At 46.2% G+C, this 20,010-nt stretch overlaps 3 protein-coding genes across 3 annotated transcripts; 1 reads left to right on the plus strand and 2 right to left on the minus strand.

Moving 5' to 3' along the window:
• Positions 1-226: 226 nt before the first annotated feature.
• H6S33_007578 (uncharacterized protein) lies at positions 227-719 on the plus strand (the record flags this gene model as incomplete). Its single annotated transcript, XM_044838943.1, has 2 exons — positions 227-459; positions 539-719. 2 exons carry the CDS (start codon positions 227-229, stop codon positions 717-719), a joined length of 414 nt encoding a protein of 137 aa, XP_044689114.1.
• Positions 720-2,894: 2,175 nt separating this feature from the next.
• Positions 2,895-3,573, minus strand: H6S33_007579 (uncharacterized protein; the record flags this gene model as incomplete). The annotated part of the gene is made up of 2 exons (XM_044838944.1): positions 2,895-3,240; positions 3,338-3,573. The coding sequence occupies 2 exons, from the start codon at positions 3,571-3,573 to the stop codon at positions 2,895-2,897; spliced, it is 582 nt and encodes a 193-aa protein (XP_044689115.1).
• A 5,934-nt stretch (positions 3,574-9,507) lies between these two features.
• H6S33_007580 (uncharacterized protein) lies at positions 9,508-10,530 on the minus strand (the record flags this gene model as incomplete). Its single annotated transcript, XM_044838945.1, has 2 exons — positions 9,508-10,111; positions 10,292-10,530. 2 exons carry the CDS (start codon positions 10,528-10,530, stop codon positions 9,508-9,510), a joined length of 843 nt encoding a protein of 280 aa, XP_044689116.1.
• Between the last annotated feature and the right edge of the window lie 9,480 nt (positions 10,531-20,010).

The raw sequence follows: 20,010 nt of genomic DNA on the forward strand, positions 1-20,010 counted from the left end.
AATAAACTTAAGATTAAAGCAGATACAAACAGAGAGACAGAGAGAAAGAGGCTCTTTTTGGGGATACTTAGGCTGTGAAATTGACAGGGCTTGGATGTATAAACACGACCTGTTCCCAACTCTATTCCCTCTCACTCGCTCACCGCCGTGATCCTCATAATCTCCTCCCTCAGAAATTAAACACCCACCACAACCACCCATCATAACTCCATCTACCCTCCTCAAAATGCGTTTCTCAGCCATCCTCACCCTCAGCCTGTCACTCTTCACCACCGCCATCACGGCCATCGCGTTTCCCAGCCCCGCCTCCGTCTCGGGCGACTGCGGAAACTGCCTCTCCCTCGTGGATAGCACCAACAGCTGCGGCTACAATATCGTCGACGACGACACCACCGAACCCACAGCGGCCCAGTGGAAGTGCTTGTGTAACACCGACAGCTTCCAGTCACAGTACAAATCGTTTGTTCCCCCCATCCGCTCGTGGCAGAGCTTGTGTGGTACTGTACGTAGACGCGTACTGACCGGCGGTGATGTACAGATGTCTGTCCTGCTCGGTGGCCAACGAAGGCATGACGAGCGATGATAAGGACTCGGCCGTCAAGGATGTGGCAAATAACTGCGCGCTGGTCACGGGCGGGGCGGGGTGCCTGGCAGTCGGGCCGGGGAAGATGGTCGCCGCGGGGGCAATGGCGGTGGGGTTGGGCATGTATGCGCTGTAAATACTTGTCTCTCTCTTTTTTTTTAACGGTTGGTAATGGGGTTTTGTAATACAATTAATTAATGGGTTTTGCTTGATGACATTCCATGTTTTGGCTTGACTTGTTTGAGGGTGTTTTTGTGATGCGATATCGACCAAGCTAGTTACACCACCATACCCCTAATACCATGATGCAGGGCAATGCAGGGAAGCCGTTTAGAGAAGTAGCCAGGACGGTTTTGCCTGTTCTGTCTGTGCCTTTCGTGATTAGAGTATGAGTCTTCGTCCGGGCAGAGATGAAATCGAAACCCCCTTGGCCATCCATCAATTGGTCCATGATGCCCGTTCTGTATGCTGGCCGTGTAACATTTGTATTTAGAGTGTTGCCGGGATCATGGAATTTCTGGAGGAACCTGGGATGGGCTAACTGTCTTGGGCATCGAGTATCATTACCACCTTCTGCCTTTGGACGTTTCTCGGGTTGGCCGAGCCGGTGGACGTTTTGAGTTGAGGACTGAATAGGAGGTTAATAGTAGCAGTGGTCCAGCCGAATTTAAAGCACTGGCTGCCATTGGCTGACTGGTTTGGTGTTCGCCTGGAGAGGCTTTCTGAGGCGCTGATCGATATCGTTGCGTTCCGACTGTAGTAGTAGTTGATTTCAACTCAGTTGACCATCTCTGAACTACCAAAGCTACATGTAGGTTTGGGAGGTTCCTGATTCTTGCTAGCATGGACGAGACATTTAGAGTGTGTATCTGCTCTACTGACTCACACCCCTCCGTCGCGTGATTAACGTTCTCGCGCACCGTGTCACGATCCATGCTCTTCCGAGCGCGCCACAAATCCCGCCAACCATAGAATGCGTGCGAGTGATGATGCATGACTTTGACAGACTCTCTCTACCTAGATTATGTCCATTTATATCGCCAGCTGCATCGTATGTAGTCTCTCGACACCCTTACCACTACCACGCTACCAGCACCTTCGCGGAAGCTCGGAAGCCCCCCCCACCTTCCCTCCCTCACACTCAAACTCAGACATGGCCGTCGCTTTAGAGTTGACGGTTTTAATTAGCCGAGTTAGCGCGCCCAGCTCAGCTAGTTAGCGATCTGCACGCACGCACGATCAAGGTGCGTTAATCCGCAAGGGCGAGTCTGGGCGACATAGCAAGTGCAACTTGCTAGTCGCGTTTGCTTTTTGGCGGAGATGACAGAGGAAGAAGAAAGTTGTTAATTGTTCCTCGTATTCCTACTCGAACTAATTAGATAATGTGATACCCCCCCTAATAATTGTGAATGTTAATGGAGCGGTGCGGTTACTGTGTTTTGGGGGGGGGGGGGTGATCGGCGGGATGGGCAGGGGTGGGACTGGGTTTGGGTTAGGCCTGGGATAGGCCTGGGCCTTGTGAGTGGAAAACTCACAGAAACGCGAGATTGAAATATTTGGTAGCACTGAGGGAGGTCCTGGGGGATAGTGCTCCGATTGGGGGGTGAAGTAGAATTTGCTGGTATCGCATGACGAAATTGATGAATATAGCTAGGTGGTCGTTTGCGGGGATGGAAGTCTAGTCGGAACAACATGTAAATTATAAAGACAGTTAATTGTTGCTTCGAATATATTTAATCAAGGAAGAATCCCAGGCTGGGGATGAACCAAGAAAGGCGTAGGACAAGGCATACCATACCTTCCCAGTTCCAACTCTGCCTCATCCTCGACACAGGCACTGTGTGTAACAGCCGCTGGTGACATCGATCCGCGGGCGTGGCACGACCAGGTTAGTATGGATGCATCATGGGGTCCTAGTTGACTTGGCACGGCGAGTGGTGGCCGAAACTCTTTGGTGGGGGGATTGGATTATTGGAGCTCATGACGGTTTACATATTGGTTTGGTTCACTTGCAGGTGAAGAAAGCGACCCAAGCACAGAGAACAGACAATCTCAAATAATGCTCGACTAGGGCGAGAAAACCATCCCTCTCTGCAGCCAGGTTTCAGTTTCGATAATATGTCTACACAAGCACACACCAAACCCAGAAAGAAAGCCAAAGTAAAAGTAGAAGATAAAAAATAAACAGGTGAAAAGAAACAATTATTAAAAATCCTCACTATCCTATCCCAGTTCCACAGTCCATCATCCAGCAGCACAGTAGAAGAAGAAAAAAGAAAAAAAGAAATCCAGCGACTAATAGGTCAGAAATCTACAGAGCGTAGAACGCAACCCCAGCGGCTGCAACAGCACCGAGGACAAACTGTCCAGAGCCGGCGGACAACGCACCGGCGCCGCTCTGGCCGAGCACGCCGTTCCCATTGCTGTTTGAGTTTCCGGAAGAGGTACCAGTTCCAGTGCCCGTTGACGTTGACCCTCCGGATGATGAGGAGGTGGAGGAGGATGAGCTGCCGGTGGAGGTACTACTGCTAGAGCCAGAGCCGGAAGTTGAGGTTCCGCCGCCAGTGAGGGTATCGCACCCATCCACGACAGCAGTGCTGTATGTTGCGGCACTGGAGGCGTCCATAACGCCGGTGCTAACCATGCAGGACATGCAGCTGTTTTTGCAGATGATACGTTAGCATTTGTTCTATACCAGTGAGGTTGCTCTCCCATGGGAGAGAGGGATGGCGGGATGATTGGGGGATCACATACTCTTTGTAGTTCTTTATGAAGCCATCAAGGTTGCACATGCACGTGGTCTGGCTTATCGTTGGTACAGAGGTCGAAGTTACGCTCCAGCCACACGTGTCCGCGACATTGGCGAGCGCAAGACATTGGTTGCAGCTCGAGCTCGAGAAGTCCTGTGGTGATGGCATGGCAAACGCTGCCACGGACCCAGCCAAGCTAAGGGCCACGGGGAGGATGAAGGTCACGGATGAGTAATGCATTGCGTTGGATGTGGATTGGATCTGGTTGATTGAGCAATGAAGAACGGATGAAGGGACAGAGGTGAGGTGAGGTGACTGAGGAACAGCTCGGTCTTTGGGGGGGGTGGTGGGGGGTGGTTCTTGGGGGGTGTTTATATAGTTGTAGTTGGGTGCATGTTTTATTGTGTCCCCTAACTAACTTCCCTTCGATACGAGAAGTTGATGTTGAAACCAACCTTAACCTTAATCTTAGTTGGGGGGGGACACGGAAGAAGAAAAGAAAGACACTACATGTAGTGACATGCACCCTGTCCCTGTGTCACATAGCACCATCCGTGCGCCCTTGACTTGACTTGACAGGACAGGAACAGTCTAGAGTACATGGTAGAGTACATACATAGAATTAATACTCTTAGACAGTGGCAGCTCTGGATGAGTGGTCAATATTGGCATTGCCTCGTGATGTTCCTACCAGTAGACTAGACCTGTTAACTGGAGTATACTTGAAGGTGTCTGCATACGGGGCGCTGTGGCAGCGAGTGGACGGGGAAAATTGGATACACAAGCTTGCAGGCAGGGGAGAGACGGCGTTACACACACCATGTCGCACAAACAAGCGAGCGCCAAGGATAAAGGGGGGTGCTAGTACATATGTAGCTACATACATGTACTCCCATCCTAGCCTGGTGTTTACTCATCCTTTTCCGAGATCCGACAGAGGGTTATCGTGGGTAAAATAAAGTGTTTACTGGGTGCCAGGGGCTGATTACTGAGCGGAGGTGCTGGGTTAGAGTATATAGGTACTTGAACGGCATAGAAGACGAAGAGGATTAGGTGGAGTAGGTACATGTAGAGTACAGTTTCCGGTAGAATTATTGCGAAAATCACAAAAAAAAAACTTTTAAGGGGCAATAGGACTATCGAGTCACGGAGAACCCGCTTTCGCAATAATTTTACCAGAATCTGTATGTAGAGAGTAAAGTACTCTACCCGAATGTACCCCTTAATGTACCCTGGCATTATACACACGGGCTAGAGTACTCTTAGGCTCCGTGAAGTTTCAACTGATCTAGCTACATGTATACAGGTCTGTTGCATGGACAGTTGCTTAATGACTCACAGCGATAGAAGCGGCGAGGCTTTGTTTGGTCGTTTGTCCGCTTAATTGCTTAATTGGCACTGCAAGGAAAGTTCCGTCTTGGCCCTGTGTGTTCGATCCTGTATCGAGATGATCCAGCGTAAGGGGCCGACACTCCCACGTACCAGTTGATAATCAGTGGAAGTAATCGTAAAAGGGCATGTTTTATGGTGCAGGTTCGACGTCATGGAGCTTGCCCATTCTACATACATACATACATACATACCTATGTAGAAGCATGGGAAGAGTCCTATTGGCCGAGTCAGCCACCTAAACCCTGTTTTAGACCCCTGTTTCTACAATAATTCTACCTCTCGCTGTAGAAGCTTTTTCAGCTTTGTGCACTTGAAGCGACAAATCGGGACCGACATGTACATGTATATAGAGTAAATACTTTCAGCCCCACCACATGTGGAAATTGTATGTTACGCGCTGCATGATACATAGCAGACATTTCTCTATGATAAATAAGCGTTTGGTTTGAACGAACTTGGAAGTCGAAGCTTCTGACACAATGGCTGTAACTATTTAGGCATTTCTTTCCAGCGCGGGTCAGTACCGGGTGTTGAGGGTAAGTGATCAAAATCTGATAAGTGAATGTTGCGGTGAATACGTGTATTTGTCTTCTCAGATTCTGAACACTTTTCGCTACACCCTAGTACTTGCCTATACTGCTGTGGAGGAAGCCATCTAGATTCGGATCGAAAGGCTACATCATAACCCACTCAACTTATACCGTGGTGCACGTGGCCAGTGCCCGCGACGAATTCCGTTGTCTAACCTCTGGCACTGCTTGTTACATACTTGCACTTCTTGGGGCTGTAGAAAGAAACAAACCTGCGCTAGCATGGAGAATTATCGATCAATTGATCAAGCTGCGCCATGTCCCTCTCCCAAAGCTACTCTACCAGAACCACGCGGGCACGATATTTGGATCCCAGCAAGGCTAATTCTAAAGAGTACTCTAGGTAGACACAGCTAGGGTGCCGCCATGTGGTTTTGCATGCAAATGTATATAGGAGGAGTTGTCAATATTGGTTCTTGTCATATACATATGGCCCATGGCCATGCGACGAAATCTAACCCATCCAATAATGGTTGTGAGGTTAGCCAAAGGTCTCGTCCTATGGCTGTCAGATCAATTGCATATTTAGCTGGGAAAGGGCGCTGGAGGGGTGTCGAATAACGGGGATTTGAAATAACGGCTAGCCAATGCGTCGCGGTAGTGATTGTGAAGAGAGAAAGAGGGAGGCCATCAAGTGTCTTTGTTGCTGCCTGGGAACGACTGCGGAGGTGTGCATATATGTATGTACATGTAGTTAAAATTAAAGTTGCAGAAATATGCAGCTCTTGTTGTACGAAAGGCCAGATATGGACCGTGGTGTAACGCCAGTATCGATGGGAGTTGGTTGTTTATGGTGCGTTGCATTAGTACCGCCCGCCGTAAAGTGCCGACACGGTATTGGTAAAGGACAACCGGATAGGATGACGGGTAGGTGTCAGACCTATATACTGGTCAGCATAGTTACTGCTGGGTTTAAGGAATCCAAAGATAGGATTCATCAATTGATCAAGTTGCTCTAAGCCATTAGGGTATTGGGTGAACTTGGAAATCTAATATATCCCCAAATCGATCCAACCCTTAAAGTCCACAGTGAAACATTTAGATAAGTTACCGCTGGGAGTTGATCTTGCATCAGTTGATCACATCTTGCACGTTGTTGTACCGACGCATACCACACCCCTGGCCCCTCGGTATAACGACGGTCAGTGGAACAATAAGTGACAGGAGAGGCACCATTAGGGTTGGAAGATTCTTGTACACATATCTAGATGACTACTCAGGATATGAAGGGTTTATTTTTGGTCCCAGGAGGGAAGATGGAAGGAGAGACAGGGTCAAAATTATTTGTTAGCATTAGTTACTCTTCTTTACTTTTCTTTTATTTTATTTTGCAAGTGGCGGTGGATGTAGGGTAGTTCTGGGGTAGTGCGATATCGTCATATAGACTATGGTCTGCATACGATTAATGAATTAATCAAAAAAAAAAACCCTGGCCCCTCGTTTCTCCACCACAACGACGCCAAGCCTTGGTACACGAGTGATAGTTCATGACGTCTAACTTGATTGATAATTCATTAATTATGAGGTCTAACTTCTCTCGCCCTACCAAGATTAGAGCGCCCCAGCTCTCCACGAGAAAATTGCAAAAGGTCCGTTGGATAGTCAGATTATTGATGAGCCGATATAGAGATTTTGTACATGCCGGATCAGAATCGAATCCGGTCTACTACCGCCAATTGATCGGAGCCGGGCCCACCGATCATAGTGCCCACGGATTGCTGGGAACACCTCATTACTGAGTTCCGAGTTGAGAGGATATGCGTTTGAAAATATTGGTCCTTCATGAACCTTATGAATATTTCTGTTTTCTGGAACGAGAAAGAAACCCTAACCCTGACGACAATTAACGGTAATTTGAATGGTATCTACTTCAGAAACTGCCTCAAGACGCAGCTTATAGAATGGAAACATTCGGGAGCTAGAGAAGTATTGATACCTCAAACCCTAACCCCGATATTTCGTTACTTTTGGGGATAGGATTTACTCTTAATTAATCTCGTTCGAATGTTCATATCGCAGTGATTCTCTCGACTATTTAAAGATCCGATACTGGTAATATTAATATTGTATGATTGAAGAACGGGCATTGGATAGATGCCTATGCATGATAGAGGGGATATAGCAGGTTGACAGCACTATTACGAAGGATGGATACGTATCGATATATCATGGCTCCTTCCAAATTATATACGCCCTATAAGGACTGGGGACGGGAGAATATGCAACCCTTGAGGACTCGATCGAGTCCATATGATGCATCATTACAGAAAATACCCACAACCAGAACACCTTACCCGTACCCCGCAGAAGAAACCCATACCCGAGCAAGTGTCATCCTTCTAGGACCTAAGCTGACGCTGTGCTCAAATTAGGCATCATTCAACTCCTCTCTGGTTTGAGTGACAAACATGAAGTGAAACACTTCGAGAATAACCCCAGTGATAGGTGCGGTGATGGATTAAGTAGTTGTGGTGGCGATAATTGTTCCCTAGCAGCTCAGGGGCATGCGTAGAAAGGAAGATGAGAGTTTTTTCGGAAACAAATGTTAACATCTAGTGGGATTGTGTAGGAGATGTGAGCGGCGAAAGAAAGAGTTAGTGCTCTTTCTGTCGAGCTGTCTCTCAAATCCGATCTGGAGCAACAGCGTGTCTACTAGGGCATAGAATTCTCGGATTGAGCGGAGCCTCTAACCAAAGGTAAAACGCCGGAAAGAGTAGCGATCTGTATATGTCCTCGCCCAATCCTTTCAGATAACACACAGATTAATCACGTCAGTGACTGTTTAAACACATAGCTTAGAAATCTTAACACGTTGTAGTTGATGATTTCTCTCTTCATTTCCGGATCGCCCATCACCGAGTTGTGCTTATTGGGTACGGTCGGTTTCCGGCACCGACTGAAGGTACGGCAATCTCGCACCACTCCGGATCCGAGTCTATTTTAGTTGACGTTATGTCCCCTTTTTCTCTATCTAGCGCCGTCTCTATACCCTCGTAGGGTTCTGGAAGCCGCCCGCTAGAGCTCTCTTAGTGAAGGAGAGATTGACAGAATTCAAACGCTTGCAATTGCGGGAAAAACTCGAGCCTAGTTCGATAATGCTGGCTCAGCTGAGATGCCCATGGGGGAGTAGAGAACTCAAGGTCTCGTCGAAGGCCCTGGAAAGGTGTGTAAGCCCCCGGTATGGAGGCGAGGAAGGTTATATGTACCTGTTATAAGTAGAATTAACAGGTTTGGCGGGAGAAGGGGGCGGATGGATGTTGAAAGAGTGTAGATGGGCCCATGCTAATGAAGAGAGAAGTTGCGAATAACAAGGTAAGGGCGGTTCCATATATTGGTTTCTGGAGGAGATCAGTGCGGTGAAGTCTAGATTCGAGTGGGATAAGCCTTATTTTGGTATTCAGACTATGAGGCTACGCATACATGTATGTATAGATATGCGGCTCAGCTTGTCGACTGGGAGCGAAAGACAAGTTCCTTGTGGAAAAATGGGGGTGCGTTGGGTACTGGAAACTCATAACATCCTTATTTGTGCCTTATATTATCATTCGACTGGAGATATACGTATAGGTCCCACGATATAGTAATGTCACAATCCATCACTCGCTCTTCAAGCGCTTCAAACCCAAAATCAGGTTCTCACCAGTGCATTGTCACTCCTACACGGCTGGACCACCACGGTCTGCTTAATACTGGATACCTCTAGTTTCGTCTCCATGTCCTCCGGCCTCCGAAGTATGTACAACTGTTATTTTGGAGAAGCAGGATCACCACGAGTCGATCACCACTGATCTCACAACTCACTCGCAGTGGGAGTAAGTCCGCCCACTCTAATTAAGAGGTACGTAAACATCCATAGTACCTGAACGGCAAGATTTGGATGGAAATCGTTGATTGAATCGGGACCTTTGTAGGAACGTTAGGCCGGCTGGGGCTTTATTTTTTTCACTTGAAAGTATGGCTTAATGGGGCGCTTTGAGGCTCAGTTGAGGGTGGCTAATGTCGATCGGGCACTCCTGTAAAGACGAAGAAGATCGTGAACTTTTACAAGATGCGAGATAAAAAAAGTTAGTCCTCTGTGGCAGTTTTTTTGAGGTAGATACATAAACACGTCAATCGCTTCCCCGCCAGCACACTCGTAAATTAAACGAACACATATACATGAATATTAGACCTCACTTCCCATCGCTCAAAATTACAGAACATAGCCTAACCCAGCTGCGAATATCGCCCCAAATATCAACTGTCCTGATCTCATGGCCAAAGCTTCAACACCATTCGAAAGAGTGCTTCCGGCTGCGTTCGAGTTGTCGGCAGCTCCGTTGTTGGTCCCGGCTGCGTTGGTTCCGCTCCCGGATCCGTTGTTTGTTCCCCCTCCGTTAGAGGATCCTCCTCCGTTAGAGGTCTCGACTTCGTCAGAGCTGTTTCCTCCATCAGAGTTGTTCCCTCCATCAGAGTTGTTGCCTCCGCCAGAGTTGTTGGAGTTCCCTCCGTTAGAGCTGTTCCCTCCATCAGAGTTGTCCTCTCCGTTCGAGTTGTTTCCTCCGTTCGAGTTGTTTCCACCGTCCGAGTTGTTTCCTCCGCTCGAGTTGCCCCCCCCATTCGAGTTGCGTCCCTCTCCGTTAGAGTTTCCTCCTCCGGTAGAGGTTCTGTTAGAGTTCCCCCCACTGCTATAGGTTCCGCCCCCACCAGAGCCTCCATCCGATATTATCGAACGGCAGCTGGCCTCTAATGCATCGCTGTAAACCATTCCTTCGGTGGTGGACATTTGCTCCATAGTCACTGCGCATTTTATGCATCTACAGCGCAGAGTATTAGCCATATTTCCATTGAAAATGAATAGGAGAAGATGGGGAAGAAGCTAGTTCCCCCCCTCCCCTTTTCGCTCAATAATATTTCCTGTCACGCCTTTCACCACTGCTTGAGTGATAGGGGTGGGATATGGTAGCATTAGTAAGGGATTTGGCTTGTGCACGTACGCTTTGAACTCATCCACAAATGAATCCATACCGCACAAACAATTGAGCTCCGCCACCGTCACGTAGTAACCAGAAAAAATTTCGTATCCGCATCTCCTTGCGGTTTCAATGATGGGCATGCACGCCTGGCAGCTCCCCAGGGCCTGCGGCTGCGGCATAGGCATAGGCATAGCAACCGCCGCGACAGAGGTGAAAAGGAGCGCCAAGGTGGCGAGGCGGCTCATGGTGTGGAAACCCATTGTGAGTGAGCTAGACGAGTGCTGTTCGATCTTTCGAGATTGGACGGGATGGAGAGGGCGGCGGGAGGTGAGTAGAAAACTGCAATTTGGGTGGGGCAGCAGTGTATTTATATGGATATCGAGCTGCATGACCGCCCCCCCCCCCCATCCATTTAGGTACACAGGAATTGAAGGCTACTCCAAGACCGGTGCACTGCCTTACAGAGCTACAAAAGAAGCAGAAATCAGTGGAAAGAAGCAAGAGAGACACAGCTCACCGCTTGGAACAATCCTTGTGTGGAATGGAGTAGGTACATACATATGTGCAGAGATTGTGAAAAGCACCAACAAGGGTCGCAATGTTGGTCATTCAGATTCTAGAGTGGAGTAGGTACATATGTATGTGATGCGCAAGGCAATTGAAACCTTCCCATGGCATACCCTAATATGATACATACATGTACATCTCTAACATTGCTCCAAAATGAGTGATAGCCCTGTCGATTCATCAACTTCATTTTCCAGATGAACACATGGAATGCATGTTTAATACAGGGAATTATGAAGCTAGGTACTTACGGATGAGAAACCTTGATCAATCGATCTTGAATTCTTGAACATGGAGCACATGCTGGCGAAAAAGGACCAAATTACAGATGGATATATGTACATGTACTTAGAGTACATAAGTTTAATGTAGACTGGGGGATATTCAAGATATTGTGGGCTGTAGGATTTGAGTTGGTATAGGTACAGTGAAGGAACGAAAGGAAAGGTTTCTAGCTAAACATCATTCTAATTTCTAATTGTAACCTTATGGACTACATGTAGCTAGCCACGTCGTACAACATCCCACGATCACAGTGTAACGAACGTTCTGCAGGCATTTATGCTGCATGGGACCGTTTTCTCTGCTCGAACAAGCACATGTACTCTAGGAAGGGTTTGTCCACTCCACCGTCGTAGGCCATTGAATCGTAGTAGGTTGTTAGCGACCGATTCATGTCATCTTATGTCACAGTTTTAGCTCGATTGGCCGTCTCTACACCAAGACCAAGATTGAAGCCAGTTGAATTCAGCCTCGTAAGGCCAAATTAATGTGCCATTTGAACATAGCCTACGGGTCTTGTGGCCCGTCTAGATAGTTTAGAGTATGTAAGTGCTTCCAATGAGTTACATACTGTTACGATTTGACTTTAAGGAACTTGCCCCGGATTACCAAATTTGATTTTTAGTGTAATCTCGGGGGCTTGATCTTGAGAGCTGAAGAAAGAACGGTCGTGTGATTTACGATAAGTCACTTTTGCCAAGACGCCTATATTGTGATCTCTAGGAGATTAACCACTCGATGTACTCTAGACAGACTCTGCCTAGAGTAGGTACATGTACTCTAGGTACATGTACTCTTGGTACATAGACTCGTATCATGTAGTCTACCTACTCTAGTCAAGAACCGTTTGATCGTGATATTGTCATAGACTACGGTCTGCATACAATTAATGAATTAAACAACAAAAAAAAAAAGGACCGTTTGATCGAGGTTGAGATAAAGATGTCTTAGACATTCAACAGGTGCGTGCATTCATGCCCCTGTTGGCGAATCGATCCGTGCATAGATTATTTTCCCTCTGTTTTCGGCAATTGGCAACCATACTGGAGGCGACAGTACACGGTAAACTCACTCTATATTCGGGTCCACGTCAAAAATACTTGCAATGTGAGGCGTCGTACGAATGGAGAGTTTTTAAACGAGGGCGCACTAGGTCCCGAGGATGCGACGTTTGTGGACGCGACTGATATTGCATGCCATATGGTGCGCCCAATCATAAAGGTAGTCAAAAAATTGGGGCGAGGTCGAGGTTGAATAACTTTCCAACGAAACAAATTATGAAAAATCCGGTTGGTAAAATTGAAGTACTAGTGATGAAGAAGAACTTTACCAACCAGATTTTTGATATCTCTCCTGGTTAAAAAGTTATTCAAGCTTGAAATTCGGTATTTTAGTATATAAAAAGCGCCAAGACTAAACAAAGTGGAACAGTATTATACCCATTTATACCCTTAAAGAAGCAAACCTGATCAGGCCATGGCAGTGATGCAGCAGAAGGCTAGAAATGGGCCCTCTTATTGGCCCATGAGGCCATATTGCAGCCACAATTGTTCCACTTCTGTATCTTCCGTATGCCACCCCATCACCTTTAAGAGTGTGCGCACCATACAACAATACGCCAAGCTCATGATTTTGGGTGTATGCAATAATGGCCCAGTTCAAAAACGTCAGAAAGATACTACATGTACTCCACTCTAGTAGAGTGCGTAGAGTGGAGACCTGTACCTATCGTATGACAGCCACATGATTGGGTTCCAAGGACGCCCACGACAGGCAAGTGCCCAGAAGCTTGGTACCGAGCATGTGGCTGCAGGTAGCGAGCCAAGCTTGCAACTGCATGGCTTGGCTTGGCTTGGCCTGGCTTGGTAGGCTGGTTCGATTGGGCACCTTCTGAGCTAGCTAGTGAAGAAGATTGGGTACGTAGTACAGTAACATACAGCATTTAATATTTTCCTCTTCGATCGGAGCTTAAGCTTCATGGGCTTGGTGGAGCCTTGGAACGTCGGGTACTCTAGTAAAAGTATCTCTCGAGTTCTGTGCTTTGGTTCCAAGTGTAATCGAGGATTTTATCACGGGAACTGTAGGCGATAGACTGTGGTGCCAAGGAATACAACCTAGGTAGTGACGTAGACGTGGACGTAGACGTAAAGGTATACTTTGACTATGGACTATGGGGTGGCTCTACCTGGTATGATAAACCGGTTGGAGCCCTATGACGTAGTGCGGACAAAGAATAGTATTCGTGGGATAAATACAGAGGTTGCGTAAAGAAGAAAGGAAAGAAAAGAAAACAGAAGAAAGCCGAGACAACACCCCTTTATATATATCCAAACCTCAACCCACGATGACTCATCTTCTCGCGTAACAGAAACAGAAAGAACATATTAGAAACTCGCTTAACAAATCCCACACACACTGCACAATCCTTCCTTTTCATACTCTAACACTTCACATAACCGAAACGTATAGCTGCCGTTACAGACCACTCCCCCCTCTAAAGCCTACCTCCTGGTAGGCTTAGGCTTCCGTGGGTAACGTTCGTGGAATTGTTTAACAATATCGGGCGAATGTTCGACGTCCGACAATGGTTGCCAAGAAGCTTCATCATACCCGACATACTTCACTAGATATTCGAATCTCCCCCGGCGCTTCTTTGAATCCAAAATATCTTCAACCTCCCACTCCTCTTGTCCTTCAATTTCAACTGGGGGTGGAGGTAATTGTTCCTGACCGGGCAAGGGATCATTGGCTGCGGGCGACAATAACGAAACGTGGAATACCGGATGTATTTTCATCGAACGAGGAAGTTCTAATTCATAGGCATAGGGACTAACAATGCGTTTAACATTATAAGGTCCAATACGTTTCCAGTCGAATTTCTTAGAAGGTCGCTTTGTTAGAATATGACGGGTCGATAGGAAAACCTTATCCCCTAAATAGTATCGAGGAGCTGGAGTTCGATTCCTATTGGCTGATTCTTCTTGTATCCTTTGCGCCCGGAACATCTCTTCTCTTAGGAAATCCACCACATCCTTCATTTCCCTTGCAATGCGGTTCGCTTGATCCTCCGCCGTCGTTCGACCATGTTCCAAAGGGCCAAAAGCCATTCTTGGATTTTTGCCTGAATTGGCATAGAACGGGGAGACCTTTGTTGTCTCGGAGGTATGATTGTTTGTCGCAAATTCAGCCATCGGTAACATTCGAACCCAATCATCCTGTTGGTAGGAAACATAGCTTCGGAGGTATTGTTCCATTATAGCATTGATCCTTTCTGTTTGTCCATCTGTTTGGGGGTGGAATGCAGTAGAGAACTTTGGTGAGATTTCCAATCGATCACAAAGGGACCTCCAGAATTCTGCAATGAACTGTGTTCCTCGATCGGATACCATGGTGTCGGGTAATCCATGTAGCTTCCAGACGTTATCAATATATAGCCTTGCTACTTCCCGTGAATCCGCCTCCTTTGTCGTTGGTATCAGATGCCGCATTTTGGTTAGTCTATCTACCACGACCAAAATCGCATTATACCCATCACTCTCAGGAAGATCAGTCACAAAATCCATCGAGACGTCTGTCCAGGGCCCATCGGGAATTGGCATGGGGCGAAGTACTCCATAAGGTGCATTGTGTGATGCCTTGCTACGGGTACACACATTGCAATTCCTAATATACTGATCGACGAACTTCCGCATCTGTGGCCAGTAATATTCTCGACTTAGGAGCTCCAGAGTCTTCGCTCTACCCGGATGTCCTGCAGATGGTTTGTCATGGTGTTCTTTTAAAAGCCTCAGTCGAAGGTCATCGTCGTTTGGTACATATAGCATGCCTCGATAAAGTAGCCGACCGTTGTTATCTTCCGTACATTCGGCGAGTGAGATTTTGTTTGAGTGGCGAACGCCATTCCGAAGCATAGTGAGAATCTTATTTGGAAAACTATCGACTTGATAAGCTTTTAAAAATAATTCTTCTACAGTGGACGCTCCTTCGGCGGATTCATTTGACAAAGAACCCGCGAACAAACTTAGCTTGGTATCCAAATTTTTTCGCTTCAAAATCACTTGACTCTGATGCGTCAACCGTTCATCCCCCTCTTTAGGTAGGTCACCTGACCTCCTAGTCAATGCATCTGGTTTTGTTCCTTGTTTTCCTGGTCGAAATTGTATAACGAAATCGAAGCGTGAAAGAAATTCAGACCAACGGGCTTGTCACCGATTTAACAATTTTGTTGTCATAAAATATTCAAGATTCCGATGGTCGCTAAGAACTTCAATTGGAAATTGAGCTCCCTCCAGGTGATGTCGCCATTCTTCGAAACATCGTATGATTGCTAAAAGGTCTTTATCATAGATTTCGTAGTTGCATTCTGCAGGAGAATGTTTCTTGGAAAAGAAAGCGACTGGATGTAGGATTCCTTCGTTGTCACGTTGAGATAGGATTCCTGCTGAAACATAGTCGGATGCATCGGTTTCTATCACAATCTTTCGATCCGGATTGAAATGAGTTAGTATCGGTGCCGTTGTAAACATCTTTTTCAAAGTTTGAAATGCTTCCTCCCTTTCATCCGTCCATTCAAATTTAACGTTTTTCTTTGTCAAAGCTGTAAGCGGAGCAACAATTTTCGAATATCCTAGAATAAATCGTCGATGGAAATTTGCAAATCCTAGAAATACTTGAACATCATGAAGGTTTGTTGGTGTGGTCCATTCCAAAACATCGTCAACTTTCTTTGGGTCCATTCTATTCCCATCCGGAGTAAGGATTAGACCAAGGTATTTTGTTTCCTGAACCATAAATTCACATTTTTCAGGTTTAAGGTGAACATGATTCTCATCAAGTACCTTTAGAACCCTTTGAATATGTTCTTTATGTTCTGATAGGGTCTCGGAATAGATAAGGATATCGTCTAAGTATGCCGTTACGAATTGATCGAGGTAGGGACGTAGAATATCATTGATCCAATGCTGAAATGTGGCAGGGGCATTAGCTAATCCAAACGGCATTACTGTATATTCGAAATGTCCATATCGAGTCCGGAACGCCGTTTTCCATTCGTCTCCTTCTGCTATCCTGATTTGATTATATCCCCATCGTAAATCCAACTTAGTATAGTATTTTGCCCTTGATAACTTAGCCAGGGTTTCTTTCAACAATGGTAATGGATATCGATTTTTGATTGTAATCGCATTTAGGCCTCGATAGTCAACACAGAGTCGAAGGATTCCATCGCTTTTCTTCACAAACAGTATGGGTGCTCCCGCTGGTGATTCACTGGCTCGAATAAATCCTTTGGGTAAATTTTCATCAAGATATTCTCGTAGTGCTTTTAACTCAATTTGAGATAATCCATATATAGGTCCATATGGTGGTCGTTTGCCTTCCTCCAATACTATCTCGATGTCATGGGATGGTCGATGTGGTGGGAGAATCGAAGCATCGTATTCTTTGAACATATGGAGACGATGGTGAAATTCTTTCGGTACTAATTGTTCAATATCGACAGTGGATTTCTCAGTTCCTGAAAGGATGATTGTATGGTATTCCGGTAAGGGAATCGAGATACCATGAACAATAACTGCAGTTCCACTGAGTGAACAATGTTGACAACAGCTTCGAGAGTCAAAAACAAGTAGATTTTCTTTCGGTCGAATCGTAACATCATGTCGTCGCATCCAAGGTATCCCCATCACAATTGGATAGTGTCCTAACTTCGTTACAAAACATGGCGCCGTCTCCTGATGGCCATGAATGTCTAGCGAGACATCGACAATATGGGTAATTTTTCCTGATTTAATAGGCCTTCCGTCTATAACGTCTACATGGCGAGGTATTTTGAGGGGGGTCATTGTAAGATTGTTGTGGCGTGCAAAAGATTCATCAATAAAAGCGTATCCTGATGCTCCGGTATCAATAAGAGCGTAGGTAGGTATGAAAGAGTTTTTATTCTGTGAAATCGAACAAGTTACTACAAGTTGATTTCCATCCATTTCCTCCTCTGATACCGAAAACCCAGAAATACACATCCTAGAAAAATCCTTAAATGGTCCCTGGGCTAAGCCACTTAGTGCAGGGACAAATCTTTTGCCGACTCATTATCGCTTCTGGCATTTTCTTCCACCGTCAATGCCGCTCCTCTCATCACAGGCCTCCTTGGTTGATTTCCCGTTGCCCTCGCTTGGGGGCAATCCCTAACCATATGCCCAACACCTCCGCAATAGAAACATCGGCCCTCAGCTAAGCGGGCGTTCCTTTCGGTAGGGGTAGGGCGACGACGTCCTCCAGACAAATCCATGGGTACATCACCTCCAGGACGGAACGAGGGGTGATTTTCAGTAACAGGTGCATTGGCGACTGGGGCTGTAGCACGAGGAGCAGGGACAGGATTCGCTGGTGGGGGACGAGGGGCCGGAGTAGTAGTAGTAGTCCAAGGTTTTTTATTTCCTCGTTTAGCTTCTGCTGCTCGACGACGATTATCCAATCGTTGCAAAAGTGTCGCACAGGCATCTACCGTCGCAGGAGTGTCATGGTGTATCATTGATTCATCGAGTTCCCCATTAATACCTTCCATCAAAGCTTCAATCCGAGAGACCTCATCCATACCCGACTCAGCAGCATATCGTTGAAACTCAGCAAAATAATCGGCGAATGTTCGATTTCGTTGACGGATGTTCCTAAGGTTCCTCCTAGCCGTACGCATCCGATCGGGGTCCCCAAAAGCAGTGTCCAAAATTTCATAAAATCGTAGCATAGAGGGCAAAGCAATGCCTTCTTCACCGACGTATTGTAAAAACTGATTAGCGGCAACGCCTTCCAATCTGCTGAATGCATAGGATAGTTTAGACTGTAGTGTGGGATAGCGATCGGCATTTCCCAATAACTTAATCTTCATTTGTTGCTTAAACAGGTGTAGTCTTTCTCGATCACGATCCCCCTTGAATACCTCAGGATCTGGGAGCTTCTCCGACCGATAGGTAGTATCTGTAGCGGGTGGTACTGGGGGTGCAGGTGGAACATTGTCTTCGATGGGTGTTTGAAAAGGGGTGACAGCCTCAACAGGAGCCTGTTGAGCTCGGGCAGCAGCAAGATCTTGTTCAAACCTTCTTCTCGCCATCTCGCCTTCCGCTTCTACCTCCTGTAAATCCGTTGCATATTGAGCAAGACCATGTTGGCACTGTTGGAGAAGCGCATAGGCTTCAGTTCCAACAGTATCATCGACCCATGGATGCGCTCGAAAAAGGGTTTAGAGACTATCGCTGAGTTGTTGATAATCAATAGATGCATGTTCCGACATTGTAAACTATGGTGTTGTATTGGTTGGCGATAGAGGACGCAACCTACGTATCACGGGAACTGTAGGCGATAGACTGTGGTGCCAAGGAATACAACCTAGGTAGTGACGTAGACGTGGACGTAGACGTAAAGGTATACTTTGACTATGGACTATGGGGTGGCTCTACCTGGTATGATAAACCGGTTGGAGCCCTATGACGTAGTGCGGACAAAGAATAGTATTCGTGGGATAAATACAGAGGTTGCGTAAAGAAGAAAGGAAAGAAAAGAAAACAGAAGAAAGCCGAGACAACACCCCTTTATATATATCCAAACCTCAACCCACGATGACTCATCTTCTCGCGTAACAGAAACAGAAAGAACATATTAGAAACTCGCTTAACAAATCCCACACACACTGCACAATCCTTCCTTTTCATACTCTAACACTTCACATAACCGAAACGTATGGCTGCCGTTACAGATTTGGCTAGGGCGTCCCGCTTCTTGAGTTGAGCGGGCTGAAAGGTATATCGTATGACAAAATTGGTGTGTGTATGAGTATGTGTGTGTGGTCAATACTCTACATGTATGCATTAAAATGATTGCATTTCAGCCCTCGTTACGCAACACATGGCTGGCAACATGCACACTAAAAAGAGTTAAAATGCCCATTTATCGGTGGGAACGTATTGCTAGTGTCGAGGCTGTGGAGAAGTGGGATACAATGGAAGATAAAACGCCGCCGATGATGACGTGGTTGCATTAGTCGGACTAGTGTTACCAAGGGCTAGGCATATATGTGTTCAGTATCGTGCCCATCTAATAAAATTCCATGAGATTTCGGCGATGTATCACTACGCTATATACTGTCACGGCTTAACTTATAGATTAGCTCATAGATTTAGAATCTATAAGCATTTTCCGGCCTTTGGCCGGAGTAGGAGCTGTTATGGCTTAAACAATATCAGTTTACCAACGCTTAAGCTCACTGAAACCCCAAGATGCCCTGTGCACATATTTGATATACTATTTGGTTGACTCAAGGTATGTTGGAACCAATATCTACTGGCTGACTCAAACATATTTGATAGAATATCTACTAACTCCAACATATTTGATAGAATATCTACTTACTGACAAACATATTTCATAGAGAAAAAGAAAACCCCTCAAACCTGGCCAATCAAAACCTTTAAATAACACATTGCATATCGGTATATCTATATACTTATTTGATAGGCTCCAAGGGATTTCCCGTGTCTCCGTTGTGTCTCCTTTTTGGTATTGGTGTTGTACTCCAGGAGTCGCCGCTATGAAGACACCTTTGATTTAACAATATCAACACTCACCTGAATACCTGGGCGGTGATACCTTGACCTAGTTCAAAGTTATCATTGACTCAAGCAGTCGATCAATACAGGATTAAGCACCTGACCAATCTCTGCGAGCATGCAGGCTAAAATGGTGCGCCACCAATCCAATTTTGGCTCCTTATCGAAGATTTCCAGGAGCTATTGATCAAACACAGCATGTAATTGCAGTGGGGCCCCAGGTTAGGTTTATATATCGCTTTGTGTCCTGCAGCCGGAGTTCCGTGCTGCTCTGATATAACAGATCTGTAG

This window comes from Morchella sextelata (assembly GCF_020137385.1).
Source record: "Morchella sextelata strain SCLS chromosome Unknown scls_23, whole genome shotgun sequence".
Taxonomy (NCBI): domain Eukaryota; kingdom Fungi; phylum Ascomycota; class Pezizomycetes; order Pezizales; family Morchellaceae; genus Morchella; species Morchella sextelata.